This window comes from Phalangium opilio, unplaced genomic scaffold (assembly GCF_054372755.1).
Source record: "Phalangium opilio isolate 3A_F unplaced genomic scaffold, DU_Popi_V2 ptg000003l_1, whole genome shotgun sequence".
Taxonomy (NCBI): domain Eukaryota; kingdom Metazoa; phylum Arthropoda; class Arachnida; order Opiliones; family Phalangiidae; genus Phalangium; species Phalangium opilio.
The window spans coordinates 6778431-6793439 of NW_028324145.1; the positions used below are offsets into that span (position 1 = coordinate 6778431).

The 15009-nt window shown below is 35.4% G+C and overlaps 2 protein-coding genes across 3 annotated transcripts; one reads left to right on the top strand and one right to left on the bottom strand.

Moving 5' to 3' along the window:
* The first annotated feature begins 1820 nt into the window (after nt 1–1820).
* On the top strand, nt 1821–11564 carry LOC149717396 (zinc metalloproteinase nas-6-like). Its single transcript, XM_089838790.1, has 10 exons — nt 1821–1925; nt 2376–2408; nt 2483–2526; nt 2777–2852; nt 6910–7030; nt 9121–9299; nt 9701–9931; nt 10004–10162; nt 10228–10484; nt 10926–11564. The coding sequence occupies exons 1-10, from the start codon at nt 1856–1858 to the stop codon at nt 11007–11009; spliced, it is 1254 nt and encodes a 417-aa protein (XP_089694916.1). The 5' UTR covers nt 1821–1855; the 3' UTR covers nt 11010–11564.
* On the bottom strand, nt 11550–14652 carry TfIIS (RNA polymerase II elongation factor). 2 transcript variants are annotated; one of them, XM_089838792.1, is made up of 9 exons: nt 14409–14652; nt 13894–13956; nt 13718–13826; nt 13386–13655; nt 13259–13309; nt 13016–13170; nt 12748–12894; nt 12363–12434; nt 11550–11729 (listed from the first exon to the last, which is right to left on the bottom strand). In XM_089838792.1, exons 1-9 carry the CDS (start codon nt 14475–14477, stop codon nt 11631–11633), a joined length of 1035 nt encoding a protein of 344 aa, XP_089694918.1. In that variant the 5' UTR covers nt 14478–14652; the 3' UTR covers nt 11550–11630. The 2 variants fall into 2 exon arrangements, with proteins under 2 accessions (XP_089694918.1, XP_089694919.1); XM_089838793.1 differs by having other exon boundaries at nt 11550–11707; nt 14409–14650.
* Between the last annotated feature and the right edge of the window lie 357 nt (nt 14653–15009).

The following is a 15009-nucleotide window of genomic DNA, read 5'->3' on the forward strand; positions in this document are numbered from 1 at the left end:
TTCATGAATAATTTTAGGCTGAAAAACTGTGCCATTTAAAAACCAGATTTTGATTAAAATATTAACGCAAATTAGGCATATATGTACATATATAGATCAAGGGTTCGTACTGAACCTGGATAAGTCAGGGATTTGGGAATAAGTCCGGGATTTGAAGTTTTTCTTATAAAGTCAGGGAAAGGTCAGGAATTTCGTTTGGTACATCAAACCAAGCTTCGACCAATGCTAAATATGGGCCAGGTGTGATGCAGTAGGCACTGGTAAACACCTTAAAATGGCCAGGGATATTGGTTGGCAAAATTTGGTAAGTCCGGGATTTGAAGTTTTTTCTTATAAAGTCAGGGAAGGGTCAGGGATTTCGTTTGGTACATGAAACCATGCTTCGACCAATGTTAAATATGTGCTGCTGGTGTCATCATGAAGTGGGCTGTAGTAAACACCATTAAATGGCCAGGGATATTGGCAAAATTTGGTCAGGGATAAGGTGGAATAGTCAGGGATTTTCAATATAAAAATTTCGTCCGAATCCTGAGATCGATTGAACCCAACTCATAACCTAATATTTTTGCCCCTTTCATTCTTTCGACAATTTCTATGGGAATTCTCCTTACCCTGACCCTAAAAGACGACACGACAATTTCCAAAGTCACTTTTCCTTTAAAATCAATTCAGGTTGACTTTATCTAAATTTAGATATTGAATTTTTATAAAAATAGCATTTTGACAAGAGTGAAATGCTTGCAAATGTGTCTAGCCACGTCAGGATAAGAAAGAGGAGGGGAAAAAGAGCTAACACATATAAATAATTAACAGTTATTGACCCTTTCATAATCGATAGAGTTGCATCATTTTTGAAGTACCCACGATCAAATTTCAACCTATCAGTAAATAAGAATGTGCGTCACGGGACACGGGTTAAAGGAATGGTAATTGGAAGAAAACCCCGGGGAAGACCTCCTTTCCTCTATGAAGAGTGTCATCCCTTGTTTAGAGACGACTTGGTAACTTTTGTTTCATTCCGAACCTACACGTAGTATTGCCGTCGCCTTTTCTTAAAACTAGATCACGCCTTAATCACGTGAAGAAAGAGTGATATCCACGCTTTTCTTCAACTTCTGAGACGCACATGGGCCGAACCCATAAACATCAAACAACACACGAAAACATAATTTTTTTTATCCCTTTCATACAAAAACTTAAATAAATTATGATTAAGCTTAATTCGACTAACATTTATCCTCGTTAAAGACTTAAAATTAATCAATTAAGGGTTATTACGATTACTTTTAAGACAATTAGTATGATTAGGGTTAATGCTGCCTACTAATAAGGATGTTGAAAGTACTAACTATAAGAGCACGTGCTAGGCAGGAGGGGAGTTAGAGAAAGGAAAATAGGTGTTTGTCAACAATTAGACTTTAAAATGGTCTATTTTTTGACACTTATGGGAAAATAAAAAATTGTATATCAGGTATTGGAAATTCCTTTCTTTTTATCAGTTATCTGTCTTCGTCTCCTCTTGTGTAGAAAGAGAAGAAGTTAATCGCGATGATTCAACAGGGCATGAGGAGGGAAGAAAAAAAATTAGCGTCTTCATCTCAAGAAAGGGGAAAATTCATCCAGAAAAAGCAATAAAAAGTGGATGGCCCCAAAATTTCAAGTCATAACTTTCATCACCATCGCCTATGATATAGTTAGCTCCTGGAAGCTACGATGCTAAATATATTGTTAATTTTATTTTGATCGAGCCAAAGTTGATTTAAACCGTTAATTAATTAATTAATTAATGAACGAACGCCAGTTAATTAAAATTCTTTCAACCGTTATTTAAATAAAGTTTTTCTATTAACGTATTATGCGAGTATCAGTTTCAATCATGATTAATATACTCGTATTGGGTGTTGCCTTCGCTACGAAAATGCATGGTAATTAACGTTCTTAAACTTCTCTAATTATTAATTAAGCAATTAAATTAAATTAAATTAACTTTAACTGTGCGGTTAGTTCATTTAAAACTAAATTAGCGCTTTAAAATTTTATGCACAGGGTATTCCAATGGGCGATTTTGAGTCTAAAATGTTTTATGATATATTTCCCTACAAGTTAACATTAGAGTGTTTTAAACCAGAATTGCCTGTTCAGTTTCACACTTAAATTCGAGTGGTCATCCACAAAACAATGCAGTCATACCTTAATTGTTTACGTGGTCCTTAGGACAAAATACCATCGAACATCTTAGACTCAAAATCGCCCATAGAGCATTTAAGACTCAAAATTACCCATAGAACATAAAACTACAACCACCCCTCATATTATAAAACAGTAACTTATAATGAAACTTTCTTTAACATATTTTTCAAAAATATTCGATGCAGGTGATCGTACCGATATTGGATTGCAAAATGGCGGTAATTATACCTTTCTTCTAATTAATTAATCTAATTCTAATTACTTTACTAATTTAAGATATTTAACACTGTAGGATTATATCAAGGAGACATAGCGGATTTGTCGTACTCTAACAGTGTATGTACATTTTTCTTTATATTTTCGTCTCAAGAGGGTTGGATGATTCAATAAATTTAAAAGAAGTTCTAGGCCTACGCGTAATTTGTATCTGTCTGAAAGATGCCGCTTGATTAAATAAAAGCGGTTTTAACCCGTTTATTTCGAGTACTTTTGCTTTAAGAAGGGAGAGGGGGCTGACATATTTATCTAAAGAGCTTCGCTTCTTCTATAAATAACAACAAATATATTGTTTACTTAATGTCAACAGTTTCAAACTGGAATCCCAACCGCTGATCGATTATGGACCAATAAAACTGTCAACTATAATTACGCCAATTCAGTTCGTAAGTTAATTTGTTTTGTTAATTATTGCATTCGATAGACTAGCGTTCTTTATACCCTAGACACCTTCCCGTTAAGAAACCGAAGAATAGGGAATTGGCACTACATTTTAGATTCTCATAGCGTCTCCTATAGAGAAAGGCAGGGGTTTGCCAGTACCCTATGTTGTATTTTCTACTGAAGTAGAAACACTAGCATAGTGAAATACTAAAAGCGACACTAGGAATCTTTACTTCCTCGTAGAAAAACCGTGTAAAGGCGAAGGTGAAGCATAAGAGAAATGGGCGGTTTTAGAAACAAACTCCACCCACATTTCTAAGTATCATCAGGAATAAATACAGATATAGGAATGACTGTAACGCCCATGTCTCCCAAGTTAATTTCTATGCGGGTTTTGTGGGCCGGGCTTGAGTACTATCTGTCACGCCTCACAATTCTTACGTCTTTCTATGATTTCATTGGTTGATAGTAACGCTAGTTCCTAGGCGCGTGCAAGGGGCGAAGTAAAATTCGATATACATGATGATTAGTCTAGCTCCTCCCTCAAAACCCGTCTAACTAAGTTGAGGAAATGGTATCATCGCGTCACCAGAAAGATTCCCCGTGTCACTTCTATGTTTCCTTAATTGGTTTTAAAACCATGGTAAAATTTAATTGCGAAGTTCAAAATATATATATAAATATACTTTTTGGAGGGAATCATAACTTTGTTCAGTGTTTATATTAGAGAGGGTAGGTATTGAGAGATGACCCACATTTGTATCGTTTATATAAATTAACTGTTCAATGATTAAATTCGAAGTCAAGGACAATTCCCTTGGGAGATTAGAAATAAGTTAAAATCTATAAACATGAAACGATTAATTTGATTAAATAAAATTATAATAAAATATTACTCTTAATCGATTGTTGTATCGAATGTCGGTTAATTTTCTTTTTAATAGTTTTTGGAAAGATAAAAGGGATGTAACTTTACAAAGTTTTGATCCTTTTTCTTAACCAGTTATAGCTTTTGATCTAAGGATGAGCTAGAATTCATAGACCAATTCCCTCAAATAGCCCTAACATCGACACATTTTTGACTTAAATTCAGAAATTACCCAATCTTTTGGTCATGACAAACGAAGTCTCATAACTAAATTTTGACTAAACTATCAATTTGACCTGGTCATAACCTGTGTTTATGGTTTAAAATTAAATAAAACCTCTGATAAAACTAGACAATGCGTACAGATAAATCTAACCAATCAAGCGTCTTAAATAACTTACCAGCAACCAAGAAGTGATATCTAGTTTATTAGGGAGAAGGTATAAGATGCCTAAGTATTTGCGCGCCATAGTCCCAGTGACCCTTTCAAAATACAAGGGGGGACGTAAAATACAAGTCGGGTTATTTCGCCTCTCCTCAGTCGGAAAATACGTAAGAACCAATGAGATGCTGGTTGTAATTTAGAGGCGGCGGGGATTAACTCCGGACCTACGTTTGGACTGGAAATAAAGCTGGAAATGTGGCGAGTTTGTACCTTCTCCCTAGTAAACTAGATATCACTTCTTGCAGCAACCATATTAATTTTTAACGGATTTTAAACTAATTACCCCCAAAATTATTATGGTTTGTATATACGAAAACGTAGACCCACTGTCGCTATGAAATTAAGGTCTTCAAGTACTAATAAACTTAACTAATCTAAAATTGCTCTGTTTCCCAGGGAAACTAGCTAATAGAGAAAATATTTATCGGTAATATATTGTTTACAATATCTTGTTTACCGCTTTCAATATACCAAGACTCGATAAGGTTGGGAGCGAGCGTTCCAATAAACACGTCAATTTATAATTAACCTCAATTGACTCGCATCAAACCACTCCAAAAGTTACGATAAAAATTTACAGGGACCTCATCTTCAAGACAGAGGAAAAAAAAACTATGATCTTCGAATCATAATCTATAGACAGTTTTATAACAAATTAGACAGTGTGGAAGAGATCACAAGTTCACAACTGTCTGGGAATCGCGAAACTGACGACGGGGAAAAACAGTATACTAAATTGCAAACACATGAAATATTAATAATAATAAAAAATCTTTTCATTTTGACAGTAAAGTTATAGAACTAAGTTCCGATAAAATCAAAATGCTAATAATTACTCATTAGAGGAGCGGAAAACTTGCTTATGTATAATTTTACACGTAGTTTCATATACCAATTTCATCCCTCAGCAGTATCGCGAATTCCATAAGAAACTAAAATTGGTATGATCTCTTCTACACTGTATTTAAGAGTTTAAAGGTCATATCTGTTAATATTGACGTAAATTAAGGGCACTTGCTAACCCTTTAAATCGTTTCAAATATCATCTAGGGGTCTAAAATTCAAAAATATACTAAAAACAACCCAATTTTTCATCTCAAAATCCATTATAAAAAAGTTATGATTATTATATCAATGATTAAATTCCAATAAAAAATTTTTTTGGGGGGTTATAAGAGTATAAAATTACAATTTTAATAATCTAATACCCGGAAATTAGTCTCTTTTAAGTCTAAAATGTCTTTATAAGAAACTGAGATAAAAATTATGTAAAAAGGAAGAAAGTGAATTGCATATTTCTCAAGAATTACTACCATCTTTCCAACACGTGCTCTAGCCTTAAAAAAATTAATAAATGCAAACACTTTCCTCTCGTAATGACGCAAGTTTAAGAAATGGGTTTAAAAATAACTCCAGTATCAATCAATTGACCTCTGTATAATTGAAGTCAATTTAATCGTATCGCTACGCTCCCGTTTTCGCGGAATTCTTTCTTTCTTCCTTCTTGGGACTTGGGAGTATTGCATTTCCCGCCTAAAATATGTATTTGTTTCTAAAGCACGTGGTTAAATAGACGAAAAAGAAAAGCATAAAGTCTAGTCATCCCCACTTTTGCATCAGCAAGAGATAGACTATCAATTTCACTCATATTGACGTAATTGATGGTCTATAGATGATCCTGGGATTTACTATCTAGTCGGTCCTACTCTAAAGGTTCTTTAGAAGACATACCCAAACACCATTATATTGTATTAGCTAAATTTGGCTTAAATGCATTGCAGATTAAGTTTGGAATGAAAAATAAGTTGTTTAGCTAAAAATATAGCTCTGTTAAATAATATTTATACTGTAATTAGATGAGCCAAACTCGACTTGTTGATAAACTAAGGAACATAGTTATTGCTCCATCTTCTAGAGTTACGAACGTCTAATTGGGGATGATGATTAGTTACACAAAGTCCAAAATTAGGCTTAAGGATATACTTCTAAATCTACAACTCGTCTAGAACTAAGCCTGAAATTAGGCTTAAGGATGTATTTCTAAATCTAGAACTAAGCCTAACTTTTACAGTTTCGAACGTCTAATAGGGGATGTTGATTAATTACACGAAGCCTAGAATTAGGCTTAAGATCTAGAACCAAGCCTAACTTGGGTTGTTGACCAACTAATTTAAACAGCAAAGGTCTTTCCCACTATCTCTAAGTAATTTTAACGTCGTTAGAAAAGTAGGCACTTCAAAACAAATTGTCATTGTTATAAAGATACGGGGGATAAGAAATACTTCTTTGCTGGTATCACCAAAAATAGCTCTCGAAGGTTAACTCTTTTTCAAGTACTTGTCATCACCGACGAGGTATAAGGTCCATTACGACCAAACTCCAAAGTTTAACTTCTTTTTTATTATTAGATTAAACACCTTAAGAGTTGATAAAAATGTTTCAGGATGTGAATAGCCTTACGTAACTTAATCTACGCGATTTTGTCAATACAATAAAAAGTTGACGAAATGAATTAACGATAAAAGGGTCCCAAGCTCTTATTGGCTTAAACCATTATCTAATGTCCACGGATCTATATATGCCAATGCTTAATGTCAAGCCCCCTAAAAACTACCAATATTTAGGACCCAGATAACGTGGTTCGCGACCTGATCGAATTTGATAAATTCTCCTACAAAATTCGTCAATAATCTGACTGGGCCACAATCACATCTAACCCTCCCCCAAACTTTTATTTCTTTTGCAGAACATCTTCAAAGAGAGATTGCATTGGCCATCAAACAAATTGAAGATGAAACTTGTCTGAAATTTAAACAAGTTCCTTTATATGATCCATCAGATCACGTGCATTTCACCAAAAAAGATGGGTAAGCCCCTTTGAAATTCATCTAACAAGATCCAAGAAGTGATATCTAGTTTAATAAGAAGAAGGTATAAATTCGCCGCATTTCCAGCTTTATCTCCAGTCCAAACGTAGGTCCGGAGTTAATCCCCGCCTCTAAATTAAAACTAGCATCTCATTGGTTCTTGAAAACTCACGTCAGCGCGACGCGAATGACGAAAATTACGTATTTTCCGACTGAGGAGAGGCGAAATAGCTGGGCCCCCTTTTACGCCCCCCCTTGTATTATGAAAGGAGGACTGAGATTATGGCGCGCGAATACTTAGGCATCTTATACCTTCCTAATAAACTATATATCACTTCTTACTAGATCGTAAATGTTGTACACGCTGTTTTCACAAACAATATTGAATCGGAATAAATAAAGATTCAATTACTTAATAGTTAAAAATAATTAAATAATAAAGATATTCAACTACCAACAAACATTTCGAACACGTAAAACATTTTAATCTACCGTCGCAATGCGTCATGGGATAAGACTAATCGCGTCATATTTCGAGCGTTATACAGGGTGTTTCTGATAAGTCTGGATTATAAATTAAGGGGGATGTTCTTTTGGAAATCGATTTTGAGTCGAAAATTATAACTACTATCTCCATTTTGTTTGCCCTAAGGGACACTGTTTTCAAGTTAAGATTGTACAGAGTATTTTACGGATAACCCCTTAAATTTAATTAATAAACTGAAACACAATGATTTCTAATTTAATTCAAGGGTCACCCATAAAATACTCCTCCAATCTAACATGAAAACAGTGTCCCTTGGGGCAAAAAGGAGATAGAAATTACATTTTCGACTCAAAACCAATTTCCCAAAGAACATCCCCTTTAATCGATGGCATACTTATCAGAACCACCATGCATATATATAAAGATTGGGCCTAAAAAGTTGTATATATGAGTATATAGATTATATCTTGGTACACGGCAAAATTGCCAATACGACAAAGGCATTAGCGCCTACTCTTAAATTTCAACAAGAGACAGACAGTCATCAAGATATCAATGAAAACTAACGCTCGTAAAAAAATAATCTAAAAAAGGAGGGACCGCAATTATCACTCGGAGTTAGCGTGACAATCACGTGCTAATCCCTACAGTATACAGTCTCAGATTACAAAACACTTAACCCTTTTATTATCACATCGCATTGAGAAAAAGGGAGCGAAGTTTATGGAATAGCATAGTATATTCCAGTACCCTCAACAAAAATGTTTTATCTGGTTTTGAAACAAGATTGATTTTCTTGGCGATAAGGCACAAGGCCAAGGAGTTTTTCGCGCCCGATATTGGCGGGCAGGGCCAGTAGAAATCGAAACGTCTACGTTGACTTATCTACGGATTCATCATTCAACTTCGCTTTCTACGCCCACACAATTTTAAAATACTATCGTGTTAGATAACCGACGTAAAATAGTATAGGATAATCAAAATAAACATCGCAGAAAACCACGTGTTTTTTGTTTTAATTTGTCGTAACTCTAGTTTAGAAATATTTCCTGGGAAATACCTTGAGTTTGTCATGGAACAAATTAAGGGGCATGTTCTTTTGGGAAATCGATTTTTGAGTCGAAAATGTAACTTCTATCTATGAAATTTTGACGTCCGTGTCACTGTTTTCGAGTTATGATTTGAGTGTACTGTTTTAGGGATGACCCCTTCTAAATTTAATTAGAAATCATTGTCCTTCAGTTTCTTAATTAAATTTAATTTAATTTAATTAAGGGGTCATTTGAGTTGAAATGTTCTATGACACTTTGCGACCGTTTTCAAGTTATGATCGAAGTGTTTTACGGATGTACCCTTGAATAAACGAGCATTGTCTTTAAGTTTCAGTTCCTTCCTTATCAAATTAAATGGGTCATCCGTAAAACACTCTAATCATAACTTGTAAAATGGTAAACTTTGTAAGGCAAATCGTTACAGAATATTTTCGACTTAAAATCGGTTATCGAGGTATCAGGACTTACAGAAAACTTAATAATTTTTATTATATTAATTGTTAAAGAAAGCGTTATCCTAAAATTTAAATTCTCTAATTTGTCCATTAAAGGTGTTGGTCTCATTTGGGACGTCGTGGTGGTGGACAACAAGACTTATCATTGGGGGACGAATGTCATCCTATGGGAATTATCCTACACGAAATTTTACACGCCTTAGGATTGGCCCACGAACATACCCGTTCCGATCGGGACGAACACGTCAAAGTTTTATGGGGAAACATCGAAGATGGTACGCAATTTTGCTCCATTTATATCACACCATGGATAGATTTAATTTTCGAAGTAGGAATGGAGAACGGTTAGTATTTACTTCAGTCCGACTCATACATAGCCTAGTATAGAGCCCCTCCCTCCAACACGTAACGAAAAGTTTAAATTATCTTATTGGCTCACTTAAACTACGTTTTAATGACGTTGCTGACGGGGACGTCGAAAAATACGCAATTCCTTTTTACCTCTGTCGTTATGACCCGCCTCTTCTTTCATACCCCCCCCCCATCCCGTGGAAGGGGGTCCGGGACATCGACGCGCGCACAGATTACTCTGTTCTCCATTCCTACTTCCAAAATTAAATCTATCCCTGATCACACCTATTTTGTTACTAAAACCTCCAAATTTACAATTCTTTAGGTCAAAGACAAAACTTTGAAAAGCTATTCCCATGGGAAAATAACCTACTAGACGAAACGTTTGATTTTGATTCCGTTATGATGTATGGAAGTCGCGCCTTCTCGGCCGACGGGGAATCGCGAACTTTAGAATCGAGAACGCACGCGTCTCGAAACTTACCAGATGTTGGCGAAAAACTGAAGTTAAGCGCCGGTGACATCCGAAAAATTAATAAACTTTACGAATGCAACGGTAAACCAAATATAAACAAATCAAAATGTTTGGTAAATAAAATATTAATGTAGATATTTCAATTTATTTTAGGTTACGCTAGACCCACGCCACCGGAAGTACCTCCCTTCAGTTGCGACTTTGAAACTGAACAATGTGGTCTTTACAATCAAGAAGAACCGGGTTTAGCTAATTGGAACAAGAGATCGGGCCCTTTACTAACACTTTTGGGTGACCATACAACAGGCGCCGGTGAGAAAAGCCCCCCCCCATTTTTATTTATAATTAAAAATCTAATAAATTTGATTTAAATTTAGGAAGTTATATGGCCGTTTCCGCTATGGAAGCCAGTGATTTACCGGCGAGACTTCTCTCGTCTAACTTTTTAAGTTACGACAGAGAGGAAGGTTGTCTATCTTTCCAGCTACATTTCAGCGGAATAGGAGCCGATTCCTTTCGAGTTTACGTTCAAAGCGAAAACGGTTTAGATCAAATTTTTCAAGAATATAAACCGTCGCTTTTGCAATGGAAAAGAATCAAACTTAACATTAAACCGATAAAAACGAGTTTCAGAGTAAGTTAATTAAACTTAACACCAATTACCAAGGATGATCGGGGAGAGGATGGGAGAAATAGAAGGGCTAACTGTGGAACGGCTCAGGTTGGGTGGGACGCCACAATATGGGGGATGAATAGTCGGACTTCGTAGTAATTGGCTAAGAAGGGCTACAGACGAACCAGGATGGGAGAAATAGGAGGGCTAACTGTGGAACGGCTCAGGTTGGGTGGGACGCCACAAAAGGGGGTGGAATAGTCAGACTGCGTAGTAATTGGCTAAGAAGGGCTACAGACGAACCAATTACAGTCGAATCCGACTATTCCTCCCCATTTTTTGACGTCCCACCTAACCTGAGCCGTTCCACAATCAGCCCTCCTATTTCTCCCATCCTCTCCCGCATCATCCTTGCAATTATCAAACTGCTAAGCCTAATGATGTATTTCTTTTTCATTACAGTTCTTTTTTGAAGCTAATACCGTTGAATCTGAAGATGGTTTGATCGCGATAGACGATTTAAGTTTTAAATGGAAGAAATGCTGATAAAAACGCCCCCCCCCCCTTATTTATTTATAAGAATTGTAAATTATTCAATATATATTGTTTTTGTTATAAATTAATTAATAGTAGGAACTACTACGTCACCCAAGTTGTTAAAAGCAAACTTAAAACGAAGTCTTTCATTCGTTCAATGCAATTTTTCCCCCCATACGGTTCTCTATATTTTGATTGTTATTGTTTGTATCATGAGGTATGTCCCGTAAGTTTTTCACTAGTTACAACTTACAAACTGGAGCTTGTCATGAAGTGACGTAGGTCATAGATTCGGGGTAAAGCGACGCCTGGTGAGGCGCTGTCAAAGGCTTAGTACAGACTAAATAGGAAGATGGACTGAAAAGCCTAGTGTAGTCAATTCTCACTTGTCGTGTTATACTTATGGAACATATCTTATAAACTTATGTTGTATTTATTATTTAAGTTACGATAAATGTTAATTTAATTACCATCAACGTGTCTGCCTAAACTTTACACGCAGTTTGTTTGAAAAAGAGATGATGATGATGTTTGAGTAATATTAAATCATTTTTAAACGTAAAAGCTTATTATTTATTTACACGAAGAATGAAAGTGAAGGTATTTTTCATCGATAAACTTTTATCGAAGCTACAAAACGAAAGTGCAAAAACAGATACTCCACTTAGAAGCTCCACAGAGTAGTTTTTTTCCCCAGTTTAACAAAACTGCAATGTAAAGGCAAAAATACTGCCATGTTCAAACATTGCGTATAATATTGTCGTACCAAAGATACAAATTTTTAGCCTTACGCTGGATTCAACCATTACTAATGAAATATTTAGGCCTAAATTACTTTAAGAACAAACTTAATGCCTAAAACCATTGCCTAAAACACAAACCAACTATAGCCAAGGCTTAGTAATAACCAAATGGTTCAGGGACTAGTATAAACTAATTATAAAGAAATCAGACACAATACAAACCATTACTCATTAAAACCCTAAAATTAATGCTGTTCGCGCAATAATAGGCTTAAAACTAACCTCTAATTCTTAGAAATGTTAACCAAGGCTTAACGTAACGGAACAGTTGGGATTCAACCATAACTAATGAAAAATTCAGGCCTCAAACAAAGAAGAAACCATTATAGCCGAGGCTTAGTAATAACCAAACGGTTTGGCAACTAATCCAACTATAAACTAATTTTAAAGAAATCAGACCAAACATAAACCATTACTCAATAAAACTCTAAAATTAATGCTGTTCGCGCAATAATAGGCTTAAAACTAACTGCAAAACGTATCTGTAACCTCCAATTCTACCATGAAAAGTTAACCAAGGCTTAACATAAAGGAACAATTTAGTTATTATAAATATTACCTTCCATCGATGTCCACATTCATTACAGTAGCAAAAGGTTGTCATAGGTTCATCAGCGCTTCTTGTTTGTACCTTTACACAAGTAAATTAATAATTAACCCAAAAAATTGTTAAAAAACCGACATTCCATGTACAACATGACTTAAAGGAGATCGAATGAGTCACGTGATACTAGCAGCGCGGTAAACTACGTCATCACTTTCTTCTCGACACTAGTGGCGCCATCGATACGCAATGAAGTAAACTACATTTTATTTTCCGCTAAACACTAGATGGCGCCACATACTTTTCCCCCCACCTTCTTACCATATATATATATATTTTTCAGTCACAAAAAATCTCAACCTTTAACCAAAGATCATTCATCTAGGCCTTCAAAACGCACCTGATTGTATGTGCAATTGCTTTTCTTGCATTTTCCACACTTCAGTAGATCTGTTTTGGTTCCACCAGTTAGCGTCATCTGGTGGTCATTGATGGCTTCTTTGGTGAATTTTTGCCTTAACTGTTTCATCTCTTCACTGGCCATTTCCTAATTAATATAAATTACAAATTTATAATTAATTATAATAACTTAAATAAATAAATAAAAAATTTAAAAATAAATAAATAAAAAATTAAAAAATAAATAAATAAAAATGAATATTACGCACCTCAGCTGTCATAACGGCTAATTTCTCTGGAGCAATAGCACCGGACATAACATTGAGCTTCAAATTTGGATTTTTGGGGTCTTTTAGATTGGAAATGCGACTGCGAACTTTGTTTTTGTACTTCATGTTGGTATCTTTGAATTCTTTGAAAATAGGTGCTGTTATAGTTAAGGAACGCAAAAATTCAATAAACAAACAACTTTGAACTCAGAACTAATCAAGAGCGAGCAATTCAAAGGATATAATCTTCAATCTTTGCACCGAGTTCTTCAGCAAGTTCGCAATCAGCTTTATCTATTAAAATTAAAATAATAAGATGATTAATAATGTTTTATCTACAAATTCCGTATAAATAAAAATAAATACTTACCAGCATCTTCTTGCTTTAAAGCATTGGCAAGCATTTCTCTGCATTTCAGTCGAACAGAATTTGAAGTTTCAGCTGGGAAAGATGTTTGTCTGGGTTGTTGTACGGGTGGTGGTGTTGGTTTAGAGGTTGACGATGATGGCATAGTTGTTTGACCCCCAGATTTTCCACTCGAAGCTTCATCTCCGGATCCACCATTGGTAGTATCCATTTTTTCCTTGTGTGACCCTCCTCCCGAACTACCACCACTTTCTCCTTTATTTCCAGGAGAACCTATAATAACCAAAGAAATCAAATTAAATCTTCAACGTAATAAAAATCTTAGTTAAATTTACCGGATAGTAATTTTTTCCATTGCTTTATCAAAATCTTACAAAGTGAAATGACTTCATCATCAGAAGATGATTTACGAAGAGCATTTACTGACATTCCAATTCGGGTACGCTGTTGACAATTTATGAAACAATATGCAATTGTTCACGTCAATTTACAATAATAAAATTGAACTTACAGTCAAAACATCCAATGTTATTGGCAGATCTCTTAGGATCTTTAACAGCTCCAATGCTTGGGTCTAAATTTTAATGAAAACGTTATGTCAACTACACCTAAATGAAATTTATCTAATGGTTCCATTGTTTTCAATTTCTATAATGCCGACGAGTCCCTCGCGATGTGTGGATCATTGATCAAGGCATGCTTTGATAAAGATGCGAGCCAAAGGCTTAGTGTGAATGAAAAAGGCGGGAGCCGCCGGAAAAAACTACAAAGACAGCCGCGGCGCGTCTAGCTCTAACCACCCTACACACACCATACTACCATTCCCATAGAAGAAAGGCTAGATTGTTATTTTGGGAGTCCATTAGAATGAAAAATATTTCCCAATTTGCATCCCCACAACAAAACGTACCATAATTTTCGCCCAATTGTGATATAAAAAGCGCGAAACACGAAATTATAACGTATTAATTTTGCGCGTGATGGTTGCACAGATGCAACAAATTTTTTAATTAAAACAAAACCTACTTGATCACTGTTGGAACTCATTTTATCGAGTTTCTTTCCAATCCTCAGGACTTCTTCTTCGCATCCCATCGTGTTTTCTTCTCAAAATTATTCAATTCACGACTCAATTGAATAGCAGAAAATTAGCACATGAGACTCTGTGTCTCTCAATTTTTAACGATAGACCAACTTTGGCGTCCAGAAAGCCTCTAAACGCAAAACGATCCTCGAGAACTTTCGTGATGGAGGAGGAGCGTCCCAAAGCATTATGGTCGAAGTTGGTGTAGTTGCCGCTACGATATAGTGGCGCTAGACTCCTTCAAAACGGATTTGTAACACTAGCTATATGAACAGAACTGAACTAAACTAGACCACTTTGGCGGGACTATTAAAACGTCTGTTATAATTTGATTTTTAGTTACTTCTTCATCAATTTAAAACTCGGCCAGCCTTGAAAACAATAAAAACACAAAAAACTAATGATAATCAAACATTTTAAACATTGCAATACTAGTTTTAACTTTCCTAGAACAAATAAATAAATGAAAATAGTGGTACCCGCGCAACTTAGAGTAGCGGCACCCAATGATACTTTTTCATAGAAAATATTCACAAATGCTGC